Source organism: Micromesistius poutassou (genome assembly GCF_964030765.1).
Source record: "Micromesistius poutassou genome assembly, chromosome: 13".
In the NCBI taxonomy this organism is placed as follows: domain Eukaryota; kingdom Metazoa; phylum Chordata; class Actinopteri; order Gadiformes; family Gadidae; genus Micromesistius; species Micromesistius poutassou.
This window is the reverse complement of record NC_140283.1, coordinates 18,460,074-18,487,573: the sequence shown is the minus strand read 5'-3', so window position 1 is coordinate 18,487,573 and position 27,500 is coordinate 18,460,074. Positions and strand designations below refer to the sequence as shown.

The following is a 27,500-nucleotide window of genomic DNA, read 5'->3' as shown; positions in this document are numbered from 1 at the left end:
GTCTGACCTATGACCTCCAGATCTACGTTCCACCGCTACAGGTCAGGGGTCAATAGAGGCGGGGTCGATAGATAGAGGTCTGACCTATGACCTCCAGATCTACGCTCCAGCGCTACAGGTCAGGGGTCAATAGAGGCGGGGTCGATAGATAGAGGTCTGACCTATGACCTCCAGATCTACGCTCCAGCGCTACAGGTCAGCTCACCATGATGGACCTCAGGCCGCGGGCTCCCGTCTTCCGCTCCAGGGCCAGCCGCGCGATGGCCTGCAGCGCGCCGGCGGTCACGTTGAGTTCACACTGTAACACACACACACAGACACACACACACACACACACACAGACACACACCACCGTTACACGCGGGACACCGGAGGGCTCACGTCTTGTGATCACACACACACCGAGCAAATTTAAATCACACACAAGCCGGAGGCAAAAAAAAGTGTGTGCTTGTGTGCGTGCACACGAGGGGGTGTGTGTCTAATATAGCGCCCATTGCACTCTGATCCCGATCGTCTCTGGAGGAGGGATGCGTTCCTTCTTGCTAATTGAGGTTTTGTTCCCTTGCCCTCTGGGGCAGGTCGTCCGTACAGGGGCCTGCTCAGCCCCTTCAGACCGTGCCGGTGATTAAGGCATACACAAATCAAACTGAACTGAAATGGAGTCAGAAATGGTATTCATCGGTTTCTCCCATGTTCACAAATGTCTCTGCGTTACTATCGGGCATTACGTAATGGAAACATACGGTAAACGGACTGCATCTACACAGCGTCTCTCTAACCTCAAAGCACTTTACAACACTGCCTCACATGCACCCGTTCATTCACGCACACATTCACACACTGACGGGCGCAGTCAGCCACGCAGGGCGACCAGCCCAGCGGGGTCAGGGAGCAGTCAGGGTGAGGGCGTCTCGCTACAGGGGACACCTCCACACTCACAGCTAGGAGGAGGAGGAGGAGGAGGAGGAGGAGGAGGAGGAGGAGCCGGGGGGGATCGAACCAGCAGCGACCCTCCGGTGACCAGCCGACCCGACCCCGCTCTATACCTCCTGTGAGACACACACGCCGCTGGTCCGCCGTAGTCAGCGCTGGTCCGTCCGCCGGTCACATGACGTGGTTGACCAGGCGAATTAGCCGCACCTTCCTCCCGGTTAGATACTGCGGCAGTGGCGGCGGTGTGGGGGGTGAAGGGGGGGGGGGGGGTGCTGACCTTGTCCATGCTGAACAGCGCCTGGTACTGCGGCACCACAGCGTTGCGCGGCTCCGTCAGGATGCGGACCAGCGTCTCCTCGTCGAGGCTGTGCAGCGGCACCACCACCGGCAGCCGGCCCACGAACTCGGGGATCATGCCGAACTCGATGAGGTCGCGCGCCTCCACGATCTTCAGCAGCCGGTCCTTCTCCTCGATCTCCGCCACCGCGTCCGTGTCCCCGCTGGTGTTGGCCAGGTCGGCCGCCGCCGCCGCCCGCCGGCCCTGCGCCATGTTGGAGGGCGTGCCGAAGCCCAGGTACTGGAGGGGGGGGGGGGGGGAGGGAGAGGGGGGGGAGGGAGGGGGGGGAGGGGAGGGAGAGGGGGGGGGTGGGGGGGGGGTGACGTTAGTCTTCAAACCAAGGTTACTCTTTTGATGAAAGGCTTTATGACTAGCGTTGTTAGGGTTAGAATGACGGTAGTGGTATCGATGCTATTATCGGAAATTCCTCTGATGCCAAAAAGAAATAAAAAATAAAATCCACAGTAAGTGAGCCGAGTATACATTAGTGGTGGATTTCATGATTTTTTTTTTTTAATGAATCAGTTCGCGTCGGTCAGTTCGCCAAGAAGAGTCGTTAGTTAGTTTGTTCGCGTTTCCGGTAGCGGTGAAGCACGATTCTCAGTCACTGAGTCGGTCAGACTCAGCTCCTCCCTCGTTCTCGTTCTCAAACGAATCACGATCGTGCAATGGTGCAGACGGTCAATCAATCAACACAACATTAACTTAAGTTCCTTTTAGCTGAGCAGCGCTTCATGTTCGGAATCGGGGTGTTGTTGCCCGTCTGGCTCTCGTGACGTCTCAGTCCTCGAGTCTTCACCACTAAACACAGTCAGTGAACGAACGGCGACTCGCGAGTCAGCGCGACTCAGCGACTAGTGGGCGGAGCTGGGAGTCGAGTCTCGGAGAACGAACGAACGATACGAACGACGACAAACTGAAACGGGGAATCAGGTCGGTTCGTTCATGTTAAAGAGTCATTCGTTCAAACTGATTCGTTCGCAAACGAGCCATCACTAGTATACATCGCTGTCATCATAAGAGAACCCTTCAATAGGAACTGAAGTGCTGTTAGCGGTTACAAAGCTAGACGCTGTATCGCTTTAAACTCAGGAACCGGAATCCGGACGGGAACAAAAAAAAACGGCATGGGAACATCTGTAGACGACGGCTACGACGACGACGGCCCCCCCCCCCCCCCCCCGCCCCACACACCTTCTCGTTCTTCCTCCTGCTGATGATGCGGTCCAGGCCGTTGAAGGCTCCCGAGGCCACGAAGAGGATGTTGGTGGTGTCCACCTGCACCGTCTCGCCCCGCAGCTTCCTGGAGTTCTTCTCCGGCACGTTGACGATGGTCCCCTCCAGCAGCTTCAGCAGGCCCTGGAGTGGAGCGCGACAAACCCGAAGGATTCAGCACACAGACACCGCGACACGCAGCGCTGAGAACGGCGACCAGAGTCACGTCCACAATAGGGGTGGAACGATGCGCGTGTTCAAACCAAAATATTTCGGTACGGGTCTAAACGGTTCGATGCACGTTTCATTTCGGTACGTACAGAGAAAAAAAAAAATATATATATATTTTATTATTATTGTTTCGTTTTTTTTTTATTAAGTTTTTATTGATTATCACACACTCTGTGAGTGTCTCGTCTCGTCCTGATGTTTTGTGTTGAGGACCACAACGGAAATAAGTCCTGGACTTTGTTGTGTTTTTAATCCTCAATTGTATTTGATGTCTTTTCATTTGTGTAAGGCATTTGTTTGATACAATTTAACAAATCAAATTGTTTAATAAAAAAACAAAAACTGCTGTACCGAAAAAACATACCGAACTGTGACTTAAAAAACCGAGGTACGTACCGAAGCGTGACTTTAGTGTATCGTTACACCCCTAGTTCACAATGTTGGATATCCATTTACGTTTACATCTAGCGGACGCTTTTATCCAAAGCGACTTACTATAAGTACATTTGTCAGAATAAAGAGAAACAACGATATATCTCTGTGGGTACAGTAAGGATGTTCATAGAAACAAGTGCCGAGCACTAACCATCACTAGGTTAACCCGTTCCCTGTATACACTAACCATCACTAGGTTAACCCGTTCCCTGTATACACTAACCATCACTAGGTTAACCCATTCCCCGTATACACTAACCATCACTAGGTTAACCCATTCCCCGTACACACTAACCATCACTAGGTTAACCCATTCCCTGTATACACTAACCATCACTAGGTTAACCCATTCCCCGTATACACTAACCATCACTAGGTTAACCCCTTCCCCCGTATACACTAACCATCACTAGGTTAACCCATTCCCTGTATACACTAACCATCACTAGCTTAACCCATTCCCCGTATACACTAACCATCACTAGGTTAACCCATTCCCCGTACACACTAACCATCACTAGGTTAACCCGTTTCCCGTGCACAACAGAGACAGCTAGGATAAGACGCTACACGATGTGAGGAGTATGAGAGAGTGAGAGGAGGTCAAAGGCTAAACGCTGACCTGCTGGACCCCCTCCCCGCCCACGTCTCGGAGCTGATGGATCCCGGGAACGCTGCCGATCTTATCCACCTCGTCCAGGAACACGATACCTGGGAACAGACAGTCACAGCGGACGACGTTGCACACGGTTTCTGCCTTCAGTGAACGGGACGGTGGAAGTGTGTCCTGTCTGAACTTGGGGGGGTTGAACCCAGAACACTGGGCTGGGAGACTGAATGTTCCCTTCCCTCTTCTCCATACCAACGGGACCTCAGAGTTCATCACTGATCTGTAGTTGTGTTCTAACCCTTTGACGTCCGGCATGACTCCATGGAACGCAGCTCAACTTTAAAAGACACACTAAAAGATACTTTAAAAGATATACAACTTTAAAAGTACACTCAAACTCATAAAAGAACGTCCTGTACCGTAAAACCTAAGAGTGAGAATGGGACGGTGTGCGTGTGCGCGTGTGTGCGTGTGTAGGTGTGTGTGTGTGTGTACATGTACGTGTGCGTGTGTGTGTGTGTGTCTCTCTCAGAGCGCATGACCTCTTCAGAGCGCAGCTGAGCGTGAGTGTGTCAGGTGAACCACTCGGGTCCAGAAACACCACCCACCCACCTTGCTGGGCCTTCTCTACCGAGTAGTTGGCATCCTGGAGCAGCTTGGCGATGACGGACTCGATGTCCTCCCCCACGTAGCCGGCCTGGGTCAGGGTGGTGCAGTCGCAGATGGCGAAGGGGACGTCCAGGCACTTGGCCAGGGTCTGGGCCAGCAAAGTTTTCCCTTCAGAAACAATGAGATAGGAAAACATCAGGCCAGCGGACTGCGTTTATACAGCGGGGGGCGGCATTGGCTCAGGAGGTATAGAGCGGGTCGGTTGGTAACCGCAAGGTTGCTGGTTCGATCCCCGGCTCCTCCTCCTCCTCCTAGCTGTGAGTGTGGAGGTGTCCCCTGAGCGAGACGCCCTCACCCTGACTGCTCCCTGACCCGCTGGCTGTCGCCCTGCGTGGTCGACTCCGCCCGTCGGTGTGTGAATGTGTGCATGAACGGGTGAATGTCAGTCAACACGGTAAAGCGCTTTGGATAAAAGCGCTATATAAATGAGGACCATTTTACAGCGCTTTTCTAACCAGCGGCCACTCAAAGCGCTTCACAATATTGCACAACATTCACACACCGACGGCAGAGTCAGCCACGCAGCCGGTCAGGGAGCAGTCAGGGTGAGGGCGTCTCGCTCAGGGGACGCCTCCACACTCACAGCTAGGAGGAGGAGGAGGAGGAGGAGGAGGAGGAGGAGCCGGGGGGATCCGACCAGCAAACCTACCGGTTATACCAGCCGACCCGCCGCTCTACCTACCCTCCTGGTGCCACATGCCTCCCACATGTCGCTATAAGGACTATAAGGGTCCAAGGAGCTGACTGAAGGAGTGAACACCCACGATCCTCTTTCAGAGAACCCTGTGTGTGCCCAACGTTGTGCAAGTGGCGCACACAGTCAGTGTGCCCAACGTTGTGCTAAGTGGCGCACAACACAGTCAGTGTGCCCAACGTTGTGCAAGTGGCGCACACACACAATCAGTGTGCCCAACGTTGTGCAAGTGGCGCACACACACAGTCAGTGTGCCCAACGTTGTGCAAGTGGCGCACACAGTCAGTGTGCCCAACGTTGTGCAAGTGGCGCACACACACAGTCAGTGTGCCCAACGTTGTGCAAGTGGCGCACACAGTCAGTGTGCCCAACGTTGTGCAAGTGGCGCACACCGTCAGTGTGGTGCAATGTTGTGGCCGCCGCAGTCGCAGCAGCAGCCGCAGCCGCAGCAGCAGCAGCAGCAGCAGCAGCAGCACTGACCTGAGCCGGTGGGGCCCAGCAGCACGATGTTACTCTTCTCCAGGCGGATCTCGGCGTTGGTGGAGTCGAGCACGTCCCCGCCCCTCCTCTCCTGCTGGGTCTGCTGGCTGCCCGGCTGCTGCATGGACGCTCCCAGGGCGTTGCCGTGGGGACTGATCCCGGCGATCTGCAGCAGTTCTGCGGGGATCGAGAAAAAAATCTGTTTTTACAACAACAACAACAACAACGTGGGGATTCTTTTTGAGTGATAAACGGCAGCGGTTCTGTAATCAACGGAATATGCGTCGTCACGCTCTTGGATGTGTGTTGCGTTTTTTTTTTTACGACCAGCACAAACTGTCCAGTGTTTCAGATCACACGTGTTCAAATGCGAACCAAAACAAGTAGTGAGTCCGGTCTATAAATACACCCCTTCTCAGAAAAGTCTGGAGTTACTGGATGGGAGTGGAGAGGGAAGGGAATCCAGGCCACCAGGCCCCCCCCCCGCGTCATTGTCTGGTTTTGCACTAATGAACATTTGTTAATGTTGAGGAATTGTTTTAGGGTAGCAAGACCGGGCGATGGGGACTGGGCTTGTCTTTGTCTTCAATTTCGTCTCAGAATTATTTCGTGAAATGTACGAGAACCCACGGGAGAAGGAGAGACGCAAGACGAAATGGAGGAAATCCACACAGATGGACTCATGTTGGTTTGATTTGGCATTTGTGCGGCGGCGGCGGGGGAGAGAGGGGGGGGGGGTGAGGGGGGAGGGCGGGGGGTGGGGGGGGACATCAACAACACTGACTGTTGCTCTAACAGCTAACAGTACCGAGACAATGGTGAGAAAGACCATGGACTTACTTGTGAATCTGTACTCATCCTCTCGTCTTCTCATCTCTAGCTCTAAGGGGAGACGATGAAAGCTCTCAAAATCAATATTATCATTACATTTATATCTTATCATATAGTCCCGTAAAAGACTTCAACTCAAATGTCCATGTCCATTGCACGAATGCCAAATCATAGATGCAGTTTAGCAAATGTGCAATATTGCATCATTTTTGCCAATGTGCAATATTGCATCATTTTTTGCAAGTAATTAAAAGTTGTCCCTTATTAAAAGCTGCTTAATGAATCAGTCGTCATTAGGACCGCTTTCCTGTCCTCCCTCATTTTGGCTGCTGATGTGACCCTTAACAACTATCAACAAACACCAAGCCAACTTTTTTAAATAGCTCTTGGCATTTGTGTAGCAGAGAGTGGGAGCGAGATTGAACACATTTCCACCAGATTGCCCAACACTAGAGATGTTCCAATACCATTTTCCTTCCCGATTCCGATTGCTCAACGTGAGTACAGGAATTTCTGATGTTCTCTGTTCTCCTGTGCAGTAAATGAGTCATGTGATGTTTATCGGATCAGCGCACAGATCGGATTGCGTACTCGCCGGTACCCGATACTGCATTATGGGCGGTATCGGAGGAATTTCCGATACTACATCGGTATCGGAACAACTCTACCTCATCCCATACAGCGGGAAGGACAAGCCGCCACCCCACCAGGTGTGCGTGTGTGTGTGTGGGGACACAGGTACACGGTGGGTACTAACCCCTGGGCGTCAGGGAGGCCTGCTTCTCCACCTCGGCCGGCTGGCGGCTGCCCGCGGGGATATTGTTGTAGATGCGTTTGTAGTGGTTGTACACGGCCACCGCCAGCACCTTCTTAGCGTAGGACTGGCCCACCACGTATTTGTCCAGGTAGGCATAAATCTGAGGGGGCGAAAGGAGCGATAACAAAACACTTTCACTTTTAAAACGACAAAAAAAGTTGTTTAACACATCCACGATATATTCAACCTGAGAGGGTGAATATACGTTTACATTTAGGGCGTTTAGCGGACGCTTTTATCCACAGCGACTTACAATACGTACATTTGTCAGATGAAAGAGAAACAACAATATATCTCTGTGGGTACAGTAAGGATGTTCATAGAACCAAGAGCCAAGCACTAACCATCACTAGGTTAACCCATTCCCTGTATACACTAACCATCACTAGGTTAACCCATTCCCCGTATACACTAACCATCACTAGGTTAACCCATTCCCTGTATACACTAACCATCACTAGGTTAACCCATTCCCTGTATACACTAACCATCACTAGGTTAACCCATTCCCTGTATAACCATCACTAGGTTAACCCATTCCCCATATACACTAACCATCACTAGGTTAACCCATTCCCCGTATACACTAACCATCACTAGGTTAACCCATTCCCCGTATACACTAACCATCACTAGGTTAACCCATTCCCCGTACACAACAGAGATGGCTAAGATAAGATGCTACACAATGCTAAGGACTGTTGCTAAGTGCCAGGACGTGCCTCATACAATAAGTGTGTACATTAGTGCCAGGACGTACAACATACGATAAGAGGGGTGTGGGGGCCGTGTACATCCACTATATTCTATGCAGAATATAGTGGCTGTGTTGACTGTCTTTTCGCTGCGCTATAGTGTAGCGCCTTTGACTTTCTGCTGGTCTTCCGGTACCTTCTTGGGGGGAGGAGGTGGTTTCTGTGAGAAGGCCAGTTTGACGGCTTCGGCGGCGGACTCTGGCTCCTTGTTCAGACCCTTCTTGGAGTCCGTCTCGGAGAGGACCACGAAGAAGTGGTGGCACTTCTCGCACTTGACGAACCGCGTCGATGCTACGAACAAAAGGAGAACCACGTGATGCCACTCGACTTGACGTCTCTTGATAAGATTATCCACAAGTTTCCGCTGCCCCGTGATGCTTTGGGCAAATTATGGGCTTCACTACCGGTTACTATGAGATCGATGAAAACAATCGGCGTCTGTCATTCAGTCATTCATTACAATGTGTTAGTTTTGTTTATTATTTAGTTTTGTCCGGTTGTAAGTACATCCTCGAACGGCACATGTTGTTCCCAAGCTTTTTAAAGCTATAATTTTATTCAGCGACAGAACGACTAAATACAGTGATGCGATTAGCCTGCCAGCTGATCGTTTAGCCGGTAACCACCCAACGGAAACTTGTGGATAGCCTTCAGTCTATGGAAATGTATCAACCCATTGAATCAGCCTGTCATGGTTATGAATTGATGGGATCGTTGTTTTCATTGGCTTGAGGTGTTAAAGATGGCAGCACGTACATTAGACACATGTATTATAAACAATGTCGGTCTGTAGCAACGCTATTTTACAGCTCACAAATCATGAACAAAACTGGATGATTGAATACCAGTCACTTAGGCTGGCCAACAACGTCTAAACATACAATACTTTGGTTCTTCTTCATGGTGTCACAGCATGATTTCATTCTCCAATCACACACACACACTTACAAACGAAGGTCTCTACATGAGTGCAGGGGTCTCCACACTTGGGGCATCTCAGCTGGCTCCCTCCTTTACCGGCGCCTCCAGACCCGGACAGCCTTTTCCCCTCACCCACACTCTTCTGTTTGAACAGAGGAACACGCGTATAACAATCTGTAACACAGTACACAACCTGTGCATCTGTACGTCTGCACGAGGAAACGGCAGAGTGGTTCCGATACCGATACTAGTCTCATCAATTCCTCCGATACCGACTGAAATGCAGTATCGTTATCAGCGAGTACGCATGATAACGCACTACTTTACTACACAGGCAGAGGACATCACAAACACGACGGTGTTGTACTGTAGGTATACGGTCGGAGGTGGAAAGTGCGAATGGGAAATGCGTCGCATGGACGGATCCTCGCGCTAAACTACAAGAATACAAATGTATTATTATTATAGATTATAAATATAAATTATCTAGTTCTGAAAATAATACATAGTTGCCAGTAAGTGAACCGACTATACATTGCTGCACTCGTACAGGGTTGTCAACTTTTGTTTTTTGGCAGGAGTGAGACTCTGTAGAATCTTATAATGCTTACATTATAACAGGGCCCGCGGGTGTAATTGTTGATGGGGGGGGAGTTGGATTGCGGGCAGACGGGATTGTTGTGTTGGATTGTGGGCGGACGGGATTGTTGGGTTGATACGGGATTACGGGCTGGCAAAGTTGTTGACGGGGGGGGGGGGGTGGGTATTTTTCTTTTTTTGGTGTGACATTAGTTGCACGTGTGTGTTTGTGAGAGTGTGAGGTATTTATACTTAAATATCGCGTTAAAAGAAAAAAGCGGAATCGATTTGTGGCGCTCGTTGTTGAATCTGTGGCGCTGCGCCACGCATTGGTCTATGTATGGGAAACACTGGTGTCTGAACATCTCTAGGAAACAGAACCCTGGGTGTGGAAACAGCACTCTGGGTGTGGAAACAGAACCCTGGGTGTGGAATACCTTGGTGGAGTACAAAAGCCTTCAGCAGGCGCTTTGAGGGCGCACTCACACTAGGCCGTCTGTACCTTTGCCCGAGTACGTCTGCCCCCCTAAAGTCTAGATCATTTGAGCACGCCGTCCGTACTCCAGTACAGTTCAACTCCGTGGCCTCGGTACACTTCGGAGAGGTGTGCTGCTCAGGCCACGGTACGGATGCTAATGAGCCGACACGCGCACACGCACGGATACGCAACCTGTATGTACAAGAGGCAACCGTATTCAGGCCCAGTTGAGATCGCCTAGTGTGAGCTCAGGCCAGCGGCACAGTATGTGTGTGTGTGGGGGGGCGGGGGGGGCAATCGTACTGGAGTACGGTACAGGGACACTTTGCCTAGTGTGAGTGCGCCCTAAGAGTTCTGGCCGTACCTTTCCCCCGTCGCCGGATCCGTCCTTGGTGTTGCCGTCTTTAGCAGCGTAGCAGACGGCTGCCTCTGAGAAGGACCTCACCAGGACGTTGGGCGGCAGGTGAGTCTCCCGGGGGCTGTGTTTACTCAGAGAGAACAGCTGGACGCGGGAACATGACAGACCTGAAACAGGTAGGCAGTTGGGGGTCGCCCCTTTTAGCTCGAGCTGGGTATAAAAGATACGTAAGATGGACAGAAGAATGGGCGACAGCCACGTTTGTTGATGTGTCACTGCATGTACTGTACTCTGGGGGAAGACACCGATCAACAGGTCACGGCTAAAGTTTCACGTTGTTAACTTGATATGTGATGGCCATGTGTCATTGTTTTGTTTTTTAATATAATTGACATGAAAATCATCACAAATGAATCCTCATGACACGACACTAAAGGCTGGACTTTGGAGTATCTCAGGTGATTACATTAATAACATGTCACGAATAGTGACAGAAAGCATCCCGTTAACCATGCAGGGCTACAATAACAACAACAGAGTATCCAAAAGAAAATCTGCAGTAAGTGGGTTTGTCAGAAAACCTTCAACTTAGGTAGGTAATGGGTTCAGCCGATTCCTTTCCCACATGCTACACAAACAACACATTCGCACACTAAACCGTTTCCCCAAGGGCTCCAACCCCTTTGTCCTGCAGACAGCACAGGACACACACAACACAACACGCTGTAAACACACACCCCTCTCTCTCTCTCTCTTCATTCTCACCCCGATGCGCAGAATGCAGGAACAGCCTCGCCGCTGAAGCACAGGGGCAGGACATCACGCCTGCTGGAGACTTTGTACCTGCAACCCAAAACACATCGCCATCATTAACAACCAACCTATCACCCTCGTGAGGAGGACGGTGATGACATCCAGACGAAAGGATCCGTAGGGGGCCGGTGGGCTGAGGTTGGCCCACCGGCCATGTCAACACTGGGGAGAAATGCGCATTTCTAAATCAAAACAAAGTCAGTCCAGTTCCGCATTAAATTAAAACAAAAGTGTCCATAGGTCCGGCTTTCTATTTCATAACAACAGTCAGTGTGTGTGTGTGTGTGTGTGTGTGTGTGAGTGTGTGTGTATATGAGTGTGTATATATGTGTGTGTATAGGGGAGAGGGGGGGGGGCGCTAGGCCGAGACCAGCAGATCAAGTACTGGGGGGGACAAAGTGTCCCAGTGAACCAGTGAACTAGTCCCCAGTGGACCAGCAGTCCCCAGTGGACCCCCCCCGCCAGCATCCAGCTGTCATTGACCCGTAGAGGACACCCGGGTTCAACTGTGGTCCATACTTTATGAAACACGGTCCCATGTCCCCACCACAGCCCACCACAGCCCGTACTCACAGGGGACGACGACGAATCCGCACCTTGACAGCGTCCGCCCGAATCCGCAAAGTCACTTTTTTTTAAATCTCTTATTCAACTTGTGCCCGAGGCGTTAAAATATCGACATATCAACCGAGACCGAGGGGTACTTTTTGGGGAGAGCCTCTGGAGCGGACGAACACACGCTGCCCGCCCTCCGGACGACTGTTACAGGAGTGATGTAACGAGATGTTATGAAGTAGGTCAGCTAACGTTACACAAACTAGCGTTAGTTTAGTTAGCTGCTGCTGCTGGGCCGCGGCTACGTAGTGAGACTTTAGCCTAGCCTAGCCTAGCATCTCAGTGTGGGGGGGGGGGGGGGGCGGGCGTACGTTGCGTCATGATGTGGCGTCATGACGCAACGTTGCGCTTAACGGTGCTAGCGCAGGACAGTACGCATGGACCTGTCTGTGATAGGTCACTGAAAGAATTGTCTGATATAGTCACGCCCCGGAAGAGGCGGGACTTACGACCTCTGGAGAATAAGTCCCGCCTCAGAGGCTCCCGTTTCCCTCGGTCAAATGTCTATGGGGAATAACATGGGGTTTTATGAATGATCGTACATAACAAACTCTGTAGGTGGCGGAGAAGTAAAAGCTGCGTCACATTTTGAACTACACACATTTTTCCATCTAGTTTCAACTGGGTATTTGGATTTTTGATGCTGCCGTTAAAGTAGCATTAATAATCGTTTACTTCTTTAACGGCACCGACAATCCAAAAACACTGTCAAAACTAGATGGAAAATGTGTGTAGTTCAAAACGTGACGCAGCTCTTACTTCTCCGCCACCTACAGAGTTTGTTATGTACGATCATTCAAAAACCCCATGTTATTCCCCATAGACATTTGACCGAGGGAACCGGAGACTCAGAGGCGGGACTTATTATTCAGCGGTCTATTAGATTTAATCCTTGCCTCAACCGGAGGTGTGTGTGAAATTATTGGCCCTCTCGGAGGCCCGGGCGAAACAACATGCGGAAGTAGGCACTGCTCCTGGGGGCCTGATACCCCCCCCCCCCCCCCCCCAGGAGCAGTGCCTACTTCCGCAATTGCAGTTTTTAACGGGCTGTGTGGTTCTCTATAGGTCCATGGTGTGGACGGGTCCCTCAAGTCATGGGGCCCAGAAGTAGATATCCTCGTTCACTCCAATACAAATGGGCTCCAGGAATGTGTCTCCGCAATTATTTTTTCTGGATATCAATCAAAGGTTCATAATTATCTTTAGACCAAGTACTATTAAATTGTAAGTTTTCTCTTTTCAAAACGCCCCCTCAAGCATTTTATTCGCCGTTTTATGTATTTAGTGGTTTACAAATCACTTATTGAATCAATTCTCACCTTTAATATCTCATCCTGGTTCAACTTCACATCTGTTAAAAGTAAATCAAAGCTCTCCAAGGTCATTAACCAAGCAAGTAAAATAATTGGCAATAATCAAACTCAACTATCTGTACTTCACACACAAGCAATAGAAAGGAAAGCAAACCACATGACATCAGACCTCAGCCATCCCCTGCATAAGTCTTTCCAGCTACTACCATCGGGCCGCTGCTACAAAGTCCCTTCCTTCAGGAAAAACATTTACAGAAATCAATTTATTCCCACTGCCATCAAAATACTAAACAAACAATAACAACCCCCTACTGCCCCCCCCTCCCTTTTTTTTTCTTTCTTTTTTTAGATGACCATTGTACTATGTAATATTTATTGATTGCACTTTAGTATTGATTGATTGCACCAGTCACTTTTGCAAGAATGCTGTTTCTTTGTGTCAGTTTGTCTGTGGTCTTTGTGTCCTTGTTGATGTGTGCTGAAGATAATTTTCTGTCATGTCAGATAATAAAGTTTTTCTGATTCTGATTCTGATGATTATTTATTGCAGGAGAAGGAGGGGTGGGCGGCTGAAAGGAGTCGTAGTGAAACAAATGTTGTTTTGGCCGGGCCTCTGAGAGGGCTCAGTCCATGGTGCACAGTCATCATGATATTATGAAACAGTCCCGTTTTGAAGCGTGTGCACATCATCCCAAACCCAACCAACCTGTTCTACCCCCTGAAGCAGTATCACCCACCACGACAGTCAGTATCTCCGGAACCATACCATAAAACCAACACCACACGTTGTTACTGGTTAGTATTGTACTGATTGAACTGATTTTGGCCATTATCGTCCAGCAATAAATAATGGAGCACTGAACCACGCAATGCAATGCAATGTCCTATGGTGCTTTTAACACCATATGCGACCTGCCCTGCTCAGGAAGGCTACTGGAGACATGCAGAAGGATTCTCCCCTAGTGGCCTGAATCACTAACTACCTCAAAGGTCGGCCACTTTGTGTAAGGCTGCAGAGCGAAAGTGTCGGACATAATAGTGTGCAGCACGCACCTCTGTCTCCCTTCCTGTTTACCCGTCTACCTCGAAACCTTCAGATACTGCTTAACAGTGCTGCCCCCTGCAGGACAGTTTTAAGATAATTCTACCATTGCGGGCCGAATGAGCAGGGGACAGGAGGCTGAATACAGTGTGTGGTGGAGTGGTTTGAACCAAATCACCTGTAACTCAACATCACATGATCTAAGGAGTCGGTGGTGGAGTCTATGAAGCAAGGGACCTGTCTGAACCCAGCCAGAATCCGGGGAAAAGAGGTGGACATGGTTGAGGAAAACTAATTTGTAGGCGGCCAGTGGCCACATAGACAGAAACTGTGCCTCAATGACTATCGTGCTGTGAACGGTTCACGCCCCCTTCCAGCGAGCTCATGGTTAAACTACACACGCGAGCCTGTCCACTATGCTCCATTACTCCATGACTTCCTCACTACATGGGAACCCCAGCAGTGGTATACAAAATCATAGAGAGTTGCCAGACCTGGCTCCACAGCGATTGGACGAGCTCAAATCACTGGAGTCAAATCAGAGCAGCGTCAGTAAACTGAGATCACTGGATTCATACCAGAACACCTTCAGCTGTAGACTGAGATCACTGGATTCACAGATTTGTATCAGAGCACCTTAAGGCATATACTCACTGAGACCCCAGAGGTGCACCACAGAACACCACAGGAGGTCTTCTCTACAAGTGTGCATCAAACTGTATAGCCCCCCCCCCCCCCCCCCTCCACAGGAGTAATAGTTGGAACTGTTATACCAATATCTTATCTATTTTAGTTGATTTATTTTACTAAATGTACCTATTAATCATCTACTGGTGTTATCATTTACTCTGTATAAACGTTGTTTGTATTACTCTGTTGTTTTTATTCAAATGTTGTTGGCGCTATAATTTCCTTCGGGATTAATAAAGTTTTGTTTTATCTTTATGATACAGTTGCAATAACACCAATTCATTTAATTCGGTTTTTCCACCAATATCTCCAAATTCTAATCTAGTTCGTCATTATGACAAAAGATTAACATCAAGGTCAGTCGATAATACAATTAAACAATTAACAATTATTAAATGATTTAAAGTAAACAAGGCTGAGCCGTCAGTCAGAAACAGGAAGTAGTCAGGTAGAATACCGGTAGTTGCTTTTGTTGACGGGCTGCTAGCCGCATAGCTGCTGTGATCTGGGGTTGTTATTACGTTCTCTTTACAGTTCCAAACCTTGTCATTAAATCCAAGGTCCGTTCACACGGACACACGGCTCGTGTCGTTTCACCGTAAGAGTGTAGCGGGACTTTAACAGTTTGTGGATTCTGCTAAACTAGACCAACGAGCGCTTTGTGATAGCTTAGCTCTGCGGCTAACTCTTAGCCACTCTCGCGATATCTTAACTTTGATTAGCGGCTAACCCGTAGCCCCTCTCGCGATAGCTTAGCTTTGCGGCTAACCCCATAGCCCCTCTCGCTGTTGGCTCCATAGTCGGAGCTCACATCGATACTGTCATCGTATATCGACCCCGTCTGATCAGTTTTGTGATTTAAGATCACCCCAGCCGAGTGTCCGTCATGGCAGTGGTCAACGATGGCAACCTCAAGAAAATGCTGAAGGTAAACAGGCCTGTGTGTGTGTGTGTGTGTGGGGGGGGGGATTTATGAATTATTATTTATCATACGGTCTGTTCATGACTTTTACCCACCACCGCCAACCATGTGTTTTAGTGCTGCCCGTTGCTGTCTCGAGTAGCAAGATCAGAGCCAGGTGGTTTAATAAATGCACAGAACCACCTTAAAGTCGTCCGGGTGAAATATATAGGTTGGCTAGGGGGCGGGCACTTTGAAACCATACCAGCCAGGTGATTGGAGGAGCTGCCTGCCTGTCCCTCACGTGGATGGCGTAGGTCGGAGCGGGATGGTTGCAGACAGTGTTGGCTCTCGGCAGTCACTGTTGGCTCTCGGCAAACAACCTCAGTGGTTTCTGTGACAAGACAGTAATTGCACTGCTCAAGATTAGACTAATTATAATACAATTGAGAATAGAAAGTGTCAAATTTATAAACAGAATCTCATAAAAACCTCATAAAGCCGAGAGGAAATCTATGTGTATACGTGCACAACGTGTGAAATAGGCCAATCAGAGTGATTTTTCTTTTTCTTTTTTTACGCTAAATACAAGATTAACCTTAAGATATGACTTGGGGGAAATTATGATATGAGGCTAATGATAATTGAATTAAGGCTGTCATTGCATAGTCATGTAGTATTTCACTTGTCGCTGGAAAACCGTCGATTACTTCATTTTGAATACAAACTACTTTACCCTGCTCCTACCCCGACGACTGCGACAGACGTCAATGTCGTTCGACTTTGTTATAGTGGTGGATCGTTATAACTGCTGTTCTGCATCATCAATACCGGGCGGGCTGATTATGGTCCCACGTTCACGCAACACAAGCACCACGCAGACGCTTCGACGTAGTCGTGAACGTTTATGGTCCTGCGTCGGGTTTTAGTGAGCGGACCAATCACAGCCCTTGCGTCTGCGTAGCCTCGACGGGAGATTCCAATTTTTGGGAGACGCACGTCAGGCCCTCGCGGTGGACGCAAGGAGGGTCCGCAAGGACGCAAGGTGTCCGTAGCCCCCTTGCGTTGCGTGAACGTGGGACCATAAAGAGCCGTTGAGTCGCTCCTCTAACCACGTGTTGGGATGTGTTTTGACAGCAATACAGATACAAGGAGATGACGGTGCGGGAGATTACCAACGTCATCTCCCAGTACAAGGACCTCAAGCCACTCATGGACTCTTATGGTAAGGTCGTACCAATGAGATGGTATTGGGTACTTATTTATCTTGTGAAATGAATATTCACGTTAGGGAGGAGGCTTCAATGACCTGGTCTGTGTTTGGAAAGAAACTCCAGAAAGCTTTGTTGTGATAGAATGATTTGACTGTTTTTGTTTGTTGTTGTTTTTGTTCTTAAAATTATACGTAACCTTTTGTGTCGGGTTATATAAGCATTACGTTATATTGACGTGTATATCGGGTATCCATAACCGTACTTTATAATATGGTTAGGTGATCAGTGATCGAGTCATTTTGGGTCTGGTTTTAAATTGGCTGAAATGGTTTCTACCCTACCATCACATGAATGTCCTTTGTTTAAATACAATAATTTTTTGGTATTTTTAAATTGTCTAAATATAACAAAGATAATACGATTTTAGAATGTCGTCATTCATTGGTTCATAGTTGTGTTGCCAGGTCACTAATAGTCTGTATCTCCCATCTGCCCTCATCTCGTCTCCTCATCAGTGTTCAACGACGGCTCCACCAGAGAGCTGATGAGCCTGACTGGGACGGTTCCTGTCAGCTACAGAGGTACTGAGCACTGATTCATTCAGCAGAACACAACAGCAAACTACTGTGTACGACTTTTGGGCACAAGATAGAAAATATAGAATATTGAGTGAAAAAAAAAAAAAGAATATTAAAAGTGAAAAATGCTTTCACTTTTAATATTATGGTAATGTTTGTATTATATACTCTATTTTAAGGTAATATTGAATGTTATTTTTAATGTATACAATATGTATTTATTATTTCTAGCTAACCTCTATGACCTGTGTGTGTAGTACACTTTGAACAGGTTAGACATGGTTTCTGGTTTCCCATGTGGTGGTTAAATCTCCCCCCTCTCTCCCCGGTAGGAAACGTGTACAACATCCCGGTGTGTCTGTGGCTGCTGGACACCTACCCCTACAACCCGCCCATCTGCTTCGTCAAGCCCACCAGCGCCATGATGATCAAGACGGGCAAACACATCGACGCCAACGGCAAGATCTACCTGCCCTACCTCCACGAGTGGAAACACGTAGGTGTACTGCGGGGGGGGGGGGGGGGCTAGCGGAGCACCTGTGGCTGTCTGGTCCGCTGTCAGCCAAACGCTTCGCATGCTGTAGAGTATTCAGCGATATCAGCGGTTGTTGCCTTGTTGATCTGGTTATGCTCATTGTTTTGTTATTACAACAAAAAAATTGTATCGACTAATATGTATTACCAGCATTTTTTCTTTGAGTGATTAAAGTTATATTATCATACGGACTGAATACAACTATTCCCCTTTGAACCAGGTCATTAATGTCCACTCACTGTGCTGTGTTTTGGTTTAATCTAAATTCAAATCCATTTTTCCATTTCATTGGCGTAGCCCTTAATCACAGGTACAGTTAAAAAGGGCGTTGCAGGCCTTATATGTGTGACAGCCCCCTGACGCTAGCCCCCAAGAGGGCAAGAAACGTCAATAAACAAAAATAATGATAAACACCTCCCGGACCATTGGAATGGTTAGACGTGTAACTTACTGTAAAGTGACTTACTGTAAGTGGCTCTGGATGAAAGCGTCTCTAAAACGCCCTGAACGTAATGAATCGTGACCGTGGCTGTGGTCCGTCCTCACGGTGTCCCCCCCCCCTGTGTGTTCCAGCCCCAGTCGGACCTGTACGGCCTCATCCAGGTGATGATCGTCGTGTTCGGGGACGAGCCGCCCGTCTTCTCCCGGCCTACCACGCAGGCCCCCCACCAGGCCTTCCAGGCCGCCGGCCCCCCCAACCGTGAGTAGCCACTGCCGTCGGGCTGCCCCCCTGACTGACTGACTGTCACACCTGCGTAGGGCTGCTCGATTTTGGGGGAAAAAAAATGAGAATCCCGATTTTTTTTTTTTTTTGGTCGAGATTGAAATCACGATTCTTCAAACGATTCTTTTTGAGTTTGAAAATGAAATGCGTTTATTCGGCATTTTGGCAAAAAAAAAACTCACTGTAACAGAGTTTTCAAAATTCTTAAACTACGCAAAATGTTCAAATAAAAAAATAGAAAATGTTCAAATTGAAAATAATATACAAATGAATATGTATCCAGCTGTTCTGAACAACTTAAATTAACTTAAATTAACTTTCTCGTGTTTAGTGCACTGACACATTTTTAATCTAACGTTTTTTTTGCAAACGACACTCAACAAATTGCATTCTGTAAATTTATCCAGTAATGGATTAAGGCTGGAAGGACCGGCCTGGCCCATCATACTCAGAACTCACTGAAATGAACTTGAACTTGAACTTCAGTTCAAGTTGAACTTCAGTTCAAGTTCAGAATCATTAAAAAAAAAAAAAAAATCATTGAATCATTTTATTTTTCTAAAGAATCGTTCCAACTCGATTTTATTAATTTGGAGATCGTTTGACCCACAAATCGAAATCGTGATCAGAATTAGATTAATCGCACAGCACCCTACACCTGCGGCCCGCCGTCGGTTGACGTCTGAGCGTGTGAAGACATGCCTCTTCCGTTCAGGCCGGCGGCGGTGTAACCAGCGCCAGCTGCCTGTTCAGGCGTGTTTTGAACGTGGCGCACGCATGTGCGTGGCGCCGCACACTCTATTGGTTCAACGTGGCATCACGACTCAAAACAACAGACTGGTCTAACGTTGATAAGTTTCTCATATTGGACTCATCGCCAGTTATTACCTCCCCGACACATTATCGTTACTTAGTTAGGTATTCACCTCTTAACTACAGTTCTTCACCTAACCTGTGCTTTAAATAATACATTCGTGTGCACCGTCTGCAGGTGGCGCTGTTGCATCAGTTTTGTGGAAAAGGTCAGACCCCTTAGCTGTTATCTCTCGACTGCATGTCTGACTGTTTTGTGTCCTTCAGCCTCCTACATGCCCGGTCTGCCTGCCGTCTCCCCCTATGGACCGAATGCCAACCCGGGGTAAGCCGTCCTCCCCCCCCCCCCGTCCTCCCCCACACCCACACCCTGACCCATACACAGCCTCAGCCCCAACAAACAAACCTGTTTGAACACGATTCACCTGCTCACAAAGAGTGCCTGCCTTTTGAATGGGCCCTCATTCCCTAAGGCCTATATATTACACTATTTGGGGAGCGAGCCAAGGGTGAAGTTGGACACTGATTATGCGCCGTACGTATACCGCTGTGATGTGCAGTGGGCCCATGAGCAAGCCCACATGTATTGTGCTGTCAGCCGCCTGACAGCTCAGATGCACAGGGTGTCCACTTATGTGCAGGAATGTCTATTGGACTAATCTGATGACAATGGAAAAACACTGAGCGACTGGTCCACTCCCATATGGATCCAGAATTGTACACTCAAAGTATAGGACGCAACTTTAGGGGACTATAGTTGCACTTTAAATCCCTCCCTAAAACTCATTTCTCTTCTCTTGCATTTAACTCCACATCCGTTGTGTTACCGTCTAGTGTGTCCTTCTTGGTGCTTCAATTGTTTTTATTTTATTTTATTTGTTTTATAATCAGAGAGTTGAATGGTTATATATCGATCTAATGGTTATTATATCTATCTATCTATCTGGTTCAGCAGTCAACTGTTGTTCTTTCCAAAGGGCTCTGAAATAAACCTGAACTTAAACTTTAGGAGCAGCTGGAGCCGAGCGCCAGAGACGACGGCAGCCTCCTGTCCTAACCCGGTAACCGGATCTCCCTGTGCTTCCTTTGCAGCGGTTACCCTGGTTACCCGTACCCGGGGGCGAGCTCGTACCCGACGGCGGCGGCGCAGGGACACTACCCCGGACAGACCCCGGGCTCCGCTGTCGGTATGTTCCGCCCGCGATGACGCAACGGAACGCGTTATGCGGCATTCATCGTTTATCCCCTTTGGGATAAAGCTCTCTCTGTGTGTTAGCGGCTCCTCTTCGTCCCAGTGGCCGCCGTGTGTGTGTGTGGGCGGGGGGGGGCTGGTGTACCTGCACTCTTTTGGGGGATGCCATGACAACCCCGATGCATGAATTGAGTGTTGTCATGGTTTCCACAAAGATTCAGACAAGGTTTTTTTTTTGGTTTTTTTCCTCCCGGCGATCCGAATAATCCACATAGCGGTCGGGGGAGGAATCAGCGTATTGTTGGCTGTTCTCCTTTTCTGCAGAATGATTAACTGGAAGCCATTCACAGGCCCTGGCGCTTTCACAACGGTGGTGGAGTGAGTCAACGGCGCCCTCGCTGACCACCTCCGTATCGCTTCCTTTAGTGCTGCTTGATTCTGTACGTGAGGTGCCACTCAGCCAGCCAGCCAGCCAGCACAGGCACAGGTCGGGGGGGTATCGCAGAAAAAATCTCTCCAACAATGTTGGTTTGATTTCCTCATGCAGGGTTTACATAAGAATTCCGGTTTGGCAATATTTGACCGGTTCTTTCAGCCCATTGTTATCGTTGCAAGTTGTGTGTTTTTCAGGAACTAAACTAAACCAGCTGTTCAGTTAGAACGGCGACCTTTAGGCAACCTCCGTGACCTTTGAACTTCTGGAAGGGAGGACTGAAAGGTCGTCTGTGAAACCAGAGTGGGGCGCATTAAAGGGCAAGGGGTGGATGAGAGACCGGAGTGGATGGAGGCCCCCCCCCCCCCCCACCACACTGCACAGGGCTATATTTAGGACCGGGGAACAGTGGCTGACACCAGCCAGTCCTGCCTCCTGTCTGACCGCACGTCTGGTCTGATGCACACAGCTGGTTCTAGACCAGGGTGGGAGGTGGCTTTGATCCAGCTGTGCGGGGGGGGGGGGACACCTCTGGTTTAGAGTCCTCACTGTTAGGAGCTTAGAGTCCTCTGCTTTGGAGACCTCCTGTGGGTCACCTCGCTGATGGAGATTGAGATGAAGACTCTGCTCGGTCTGAAGTCTGCTGCTGTTGTCTTTACTCTCCCAGTTACCCTCCAGTCAGTGCTCCACAGAGCTGACCCCCCCCCCCCCCCCCCCCCCCCCCCATGACCTTTTTGGTTTCACTTTAGTTGGACCAGTCTGTACCTGACTGTTGGCAGTGCCTTTTTAAAGCTTCTGTGTTTACACAAGCTGCTTCCTCTCAACGGCAGTTACGTCAGGTTTATTACCCAATGCAGAAAAGAAAAGTTTATTCAAAAGAGAGTCTTAACTCTGCTTTCCCATATTCACAGTGTCAAGTGTTTTGGGGTCTTGAAATGAATAATTGGTAGCAATAGTATTATACTAGCAATTTCCTTACTGACAATTTAGCTTTTAGTTTTGTACTCTTTTTACTGCTACATTAAATGAATGCAGCTGATGTTTCTGTCCAAAGCCACGGGCCCCCAGGTATAGAAACACAGTCCTAGAGCGTAGTGGCCCTACACTCCTAACCTCCTCTCTCTTTCTCTCCCTGGTCCTACGGCTCTCACCTGGTTCACCTCTCTCTCCCTGGTCTCACCTGGTCTTCTCTATGTTCCTAACCCCCTCTCTCTCTCTCTCCCTGGTCTCACCTGGTCTTCTCTACGTTCCTAACCCCCTCTCTCTCTCCCTGGTCTCACCTGGTCTTCTCTACGCTCCTAACCCCCTCTCTCTCTCTCTCCCTGGTCTCACCTGGTCTTCTCTACGCTCCTAACCCCCTCTCTCTCTCTCCCTGGTCTCACCTGGTCTTCTCTACGTTCCTAACCCCCTCTCTCTCTCTCCCTGGTCCTACGGCTCTCACCTGGTTCACCTCTCTCTCCCTGGTCTCACCTGGTCTTCTCTACGTTCCTAACCCCCTCTCTCTCTCTCCCTGGTCTCACCTGGTCTTCTCTACGTTCCTAACCCCCTCTCTCTCTCTCCCTGGTCTCACCTGGTCTTCTCTACGTTCCTAACCCCCCCTCTCTCTCTCCCTGGTCTCACCTGGTCTTCTCTGCATTCCTAACCCCCTCTCTCTCTCTCCCTGGTCTCACCTGGTCTTCTCTATGTTCCTAACCCCCTCTCTCTCTCTCTCCCTGGTCTCACCTGGTCTTCTCTGCATTCCTAACCCCCTCTCTCTCTCTTCCTGGTCCTACGGCTCTCACCTGGTTCACCTCTCTCTCCCTGGTCTCACCTGGTCTTCTCTACGCTCCTAACCCCCTCTCTCTCTCTCCCTGGTCCTACGGCTCTCACCTGGTTCACCTCTCTCTCCCTGGTCTCACCTGGTCTTCTCTACGTTCCTAACCCCCTCTCTCTCTCTCTCCCTGGTCCTACGGCTCTCACCTGGTTCACCTCTCTCTCCCTGGTCTCACCTGGTCTTCTCTACGTTCCTAACCCCCTCTCTCTCTCTCCCTGGTCCTACGGCTCTCACCTGGTTCACCTCTCTCTCCCTGGTCTCACCTGGTCTTCTGCCTCCAGGGCCCAGCCGTGACGGCACCATCGGCGAGGACACCATCCGGGCGTCGCTCATCTCGGCCGTCAGCGACAAGCTGCGCTGGCGGATGAAGGAGGAGATGGACCGCGCCCAGGCGGAGCTGGACGCCCTGAAGAGGACGGAGGAGGACCTGAAGAAGGGCCACCAGAAGCTGGAGGAGATGGTGACGCGCCTGGACCAGGAAGTGGTGAGTCACGTGGTCACCTTCAGGACTCTGGGCGCCGCCGCCGCCGCCGGCGACCGGTCCTAGTATGACGTAAGCCGTTTCTCAACACCAAGTACGCGGACTACGTACTCGCGGACTTGGAAGTCCGGACTTCCGAGAACGCGAGTACGCACTCTGCAATCGGAACAGCAGCGGACTCGATGATGCATCCTGGGATATTTAACGGTCCCAAGTCCACACGACGAGTCACCTCCGATGCGTCCTCGGTGGAACGGCCTCATCGAGAACACACACACGGGTTTTACGACAGTACTCGTGTACTCGGAATTGGAACAGTGCTTGGGCTACCACCACTGATGACGTTTACGGAGAACGCAAGTACACGAGTACACACGAGAACGCAAATTGAGAAACGGCTATGGGGTTTGTTTTGACTTGTTGTTTAGATGGCGGGTGCGCCCCTCCGTCTGTCCCTGATAGGAACGTCCCCCCTCACTCACCTGGTCCCCCTCTGAATAAACAAACAAATGATGATAAATAATAAATAATCCCCCCTGTCGTAGTCGTTTAGCCCTGCATCACAACCCGTCTCAAATGGCCGCGCAGACCGTTTACATTCAGGGAGTTTAGCAGACGCTTTTATCCAACGCCACTTACAGTAGTTACATTAGTCAGAAGAAAGAGAAACAACAATATATCTCTGTGGGTACAGTGAGGATGTTCATAGAACCAAGAGCCAACCACTAACCATCACTAGGTTAACCCATTCCACTATATAGCCTCAGACGGCGCACCTGCCCATGACACACAGTAGAACCAAAGGACGGCAGTATAGGTACTCACTGGTGGAGAAGCGCGGGCGTACACACTAACCATCACTAGGTTAACCCATTCCCCGTACACACTAACCATCACTAGGTTAACCCATTCCCCGTATACACTAACCATCACTAGGTTAACCCATTCCCCCGTATACACTAACCATCACTAGGTTAACCCATTCCCCATAGACACTAACCATCACTAGGTTAACCCATTCCCCGTGCTCCACAGAGACGGCTAGGATAAGACGCTTTTGTTGTTGTTGTTGTTGTTGTCATCACGTGTCTCACCCCCCCCCCCCCTGACAGAGTGAGGTGGACCGGAACATGGAGCTGCTGCAGAAGAAGGACGAGGAGCTGAGCGAGGCGCTGGAGAAGATGGAGAACCAGTCGGAGAACAGCGACATCGACGAGGTCATCGTGCCCACGGCGCCGCTCTACAAGCAGATCCTCAACCTGTACGCCGAGGAGAACGCCATCGAGGACACCATCTTCTACCTGGGCGAGGCGCTGCGCCGCGGCACCATCGACCTGGAGGTCTTCCTCAAGGTGAGCCCTGCCGCCACCCGCCGCCGCCCCCCGCCCCCGCCGCCGCCGCCGTCGCCCGGGGAACGAGGCGTTCCGATTTTTTCCATGACGATGGTCATTCCGTCGGAGATGCTGGTCTGCGTTGTTCACACATTGTTTCTTATCGTTTGTACTTTATTAATGGATTAATGGAGTCAGTCCTTTAATCATTCATGGTTTATTTATCACACTTTTATTTATCACACTTTTAACGACTTTTAACAACCCGCACGACTTTCACGTCGTTAAAGTGATCGGCGAAATCGATCGGAATACTTTCACTGATTTATGATTTATTACTTGAGCTGCAATCCTGTCAGAGAACGCTCGCACGCACGCACACACACACTCACTCACTCACTCACACACTCTCACACACACTCACTCACTCACTCACTCCCTCACTCTCTCTTACTCGAGCGATAAAGGATGTGTGTGTTTCTGCGTGGCTCTGACTGACTCCTCCCCTTCCTGTCCGGCAGCACGTGCGCCTGCTGTCCCGCAAGCAGTTCCAGCTGCGAGCGCTGATGCAGAAGGCCCGCAAGACGGCCGGCCTCAGCGAGCTCTACTGAGTGGGACACCGCCCCCCCCACCACCGCCCCCTCCACCACCACCACCTCAGCTCTACTGCCTCCTGCTCTCAATCAGTCTCTTCTTCTCCTTCTCTGCGCTCCCTCCTCCCTCCCAAGCATCACACCTGCATCCTCAGCGTCCTCATCTGGACGTCCCCACCACCCCCCTCGAAGCCAAAGGGTTGATGAAAGCGGGCGTACTTTTCTACATAACTATTCGGCGCTGGTTCTAAACAGGAAGTCAGGATCCATCCGGCCCGAGACGAGACGCGATGAGGCCCCCGCCCCCCCCCCCAGAGGCCCCGCCCCCAAGAGGCCCCCCCCCCCCCCCCGCCCACTGGAACCCTGAGGAGTGTGGGAAGAAGTTTACCAATTTTTATAAAAAATCGAACGAGACACTCTGGATCATCGCTCTGCCCCCCCCCCCCCCCCACCACCACCCACTCCCCCCCCCCCCCCACCCGTCCGTGTCCACCCCCCCGGCCCCGAGGCCCCCCCCCCCTCCCCAACGTCCAGGGACACAGAGCCACGCCCGCTTTCGCTCCTACATTGTGCTGCAGAATGGGGTACTGGGAGGAGGGGGGGGGGCGTGACGGAGCAGGGCCCCCAGCCCCCCCCACCCCCCACCGACCACGTGGAGGGAGGGGTGGTTGGTGTGGAGTAAGCACAAATAGCTGCGGTGTAAGTTAGAACGGCCCTCCTGACGAGAAGGTCGCTCCGGGGTCGGGGGTATCAGTGTCCGGGGGTGACCTTTCCAGGAAGGGCAACGGGGCAGAGGGGCGGAGCTTTGACTGGGCACGCCTCCAGGTGGCAGGAAGTGGCTGTGAGCCCCCCCCCCCCCAGCCTTGAGGTTTGGGTTTTTGTACTTTGTGTCCACGCTTTTTGTTTGTTGTGATGTAGTTCAGTCCCCTGCCCCCCCTCTCCATAACGACTCTCTCCTTCCTTCCTTCCTGGTGTGTGTGTGTGTGTGTGTGTGTGTGTGTGTGTGTGTGTGTGTGTGTGTGTGTGTGTGTGTGTGTGTGTGTGTGTGTGTGTGTGTGTGTGTGTGTGTGTGTGTGTGTGTGTGTGTGTGTGTGTGTGTGTGTGTGTGTGTGTGTGTGAGCGAGCGATCGGACCAGTGTGGTTTCCATCAGGCTGCTATGGTTTGTCTCCCTGTTGATTCCTGCTTTCTCGTCAGGGTTAGGTCGTCTTTTCTCTCTCTCTCTCTCTCTCCCCCATTTAGTTCTTGTCCTTTCTCTATCCACTCTGAATCGTTGATGTTATTGTTGTTGGAGATTCTCTCTGGGAGAGCGGGAGAACTATACCATAAGAACTGTTGTACTAATTAAGTTAACTTATATCTCTAGTTTCCGGTCCTCCTCCTCCTCCTCCTCCTCTTTAAAATTACTTTTTACTAAATGCACTTTGAATTGTTCGATGGTTGTTCTATGGTTTGGGTTTCATCGCGTCGGGTTCCAGACCGTAGGCGACTGTCTTTTTCGTTTTATATATATCTGTAGATTTTATGTAACTCAGCTCAATTAAAACAATTCTGATTGGATCTCTGTGTGTCCTTTTTATTTTACCTGCTGGCTAAACGATGGACTTTATAACACACACACGCACACACACAGACATCGATGCAGACACACACACACACACACACACTTCCTTTATGATCTGCACGGGCTGCCGAACAATACTGCATTGTCGGCCATTGTTGTTCTTAGATCTACTGAAACAATCCCAAGTATTTGAAGTATTTTTTAAAAGCACTTTGAACGACAATAACAAACCAGGCCAATGTGCGTGCTGTGTCAATCCCTGGCCGGGCTTTACAGAACAGCTGACTGAGTGGCTGCATTGAAAACACAGGAGAAAACGACGTTCACGTTACGCTGCAGTCAATATACACTACAATATACACACTCTGTCCACAAACGGGTTACCCATAATGCTACACTCTGTCCACAAACGGGTTACCCATAATGCTACACTCTGTCACAAACGGGTTACCCATAATGCTACACTCTGTCCACAAACGGGTTACCCATAATGCTACACTCTGTACACAAA

General features: G+C 49.9%; 2 protein-coding genes across 3 annotated transcripts in view; one reads left to right on the top strand and one right to left on the bottom strand.

Moving 5' to 3' along the window:
* Positions 1-12,044, bottom strand: part of LOC311357892 (ATP-dependent clpX-like chaperone, mitochondrial) — a 15,506-nt gene extending 3,462 nt beyond the window's left edge. The window contains exons 1-13 of one of the 2 annotated variants that reach the window (XM_084477911.1): positions 11,733-12,044; positions 11,112-11,189; positions 10,353-10,513; positions 8,959-9,073; positions 8,147-8,301; positions 7,196-7,355; positions 6,448-6,489; positions 5,608-5,784; positions 4,377-4,541; positions 3,777-3,865; positions 2,468-2,632; positions 1,214-1,513; positions 206-298 (exon numbers count right to left, since the gene is read on the bottom strand). In XM_084477911.1, the coding sequence (XP_084334037.1) occupies positions 206-298; positions 1,214-1,513; positions 2,468-2,632; positions 3,777-3,865; positions 4,377-4,541; positions 5,608-5,784; positions 6,448-6,489; positions 7,196-7,355; positions 8,147-8,301; positions 8,959-9,073; positions 10,353-10,513; positions 11,112-11,166 (1,677 nt within the window). In that variant the 5' untranslated portion in view covers positions 11,167-11,189; positions 11,733-12,044. The remainder of the gene's footprint in view (positions 1-205; positions 299-1,213; positions 1,514-2,467; positions 2,633-3,776; positions 3,866-4,376; positions 4,542-5,607; positions 5,785-6,447; positions 6,490-7,195; positions 7,356-8,146; positions 8,302-8,958; positions 9,074-10,352; positions 10,514-11,111; positions 11,190-11,732) is intronic. The other variant, XM_084477912.1, reaches the window with a different exon arrangement.
* Positions 12,045-15,291: 3,247 nt separating this feature from the next.
* Positions 15,292-27,494, top strand: tsg101a (tumor susceptibility 101a). Its single transcript, XM_084477350.1, has 10 exons — positions 15,292-15,747; positions 16,858-16,945; positions 17,450-17,515; positions 17,845-18,008; positions 18,621-18,747; positions 19,852-19,909; positions 20,677-20,771; positions 23,304-23,506; positions 24,616-24,855; positions 25,356-27,494. The coding sequence occupies exons 1-10, from the start codon at positions 15,706-15,708 to the stop codon at positions 25,443-25,445; spliced, it is 1,173 nt and encodes a 390-aa protein (XP_084333476.1). The 5' UTR covers positions 15,292-15,705; the 3' UTR covers positions 25,446-27,494.
* The last annotated feature ends 6 nt before the right edge of the window (positions 27,495-27,500 follow it).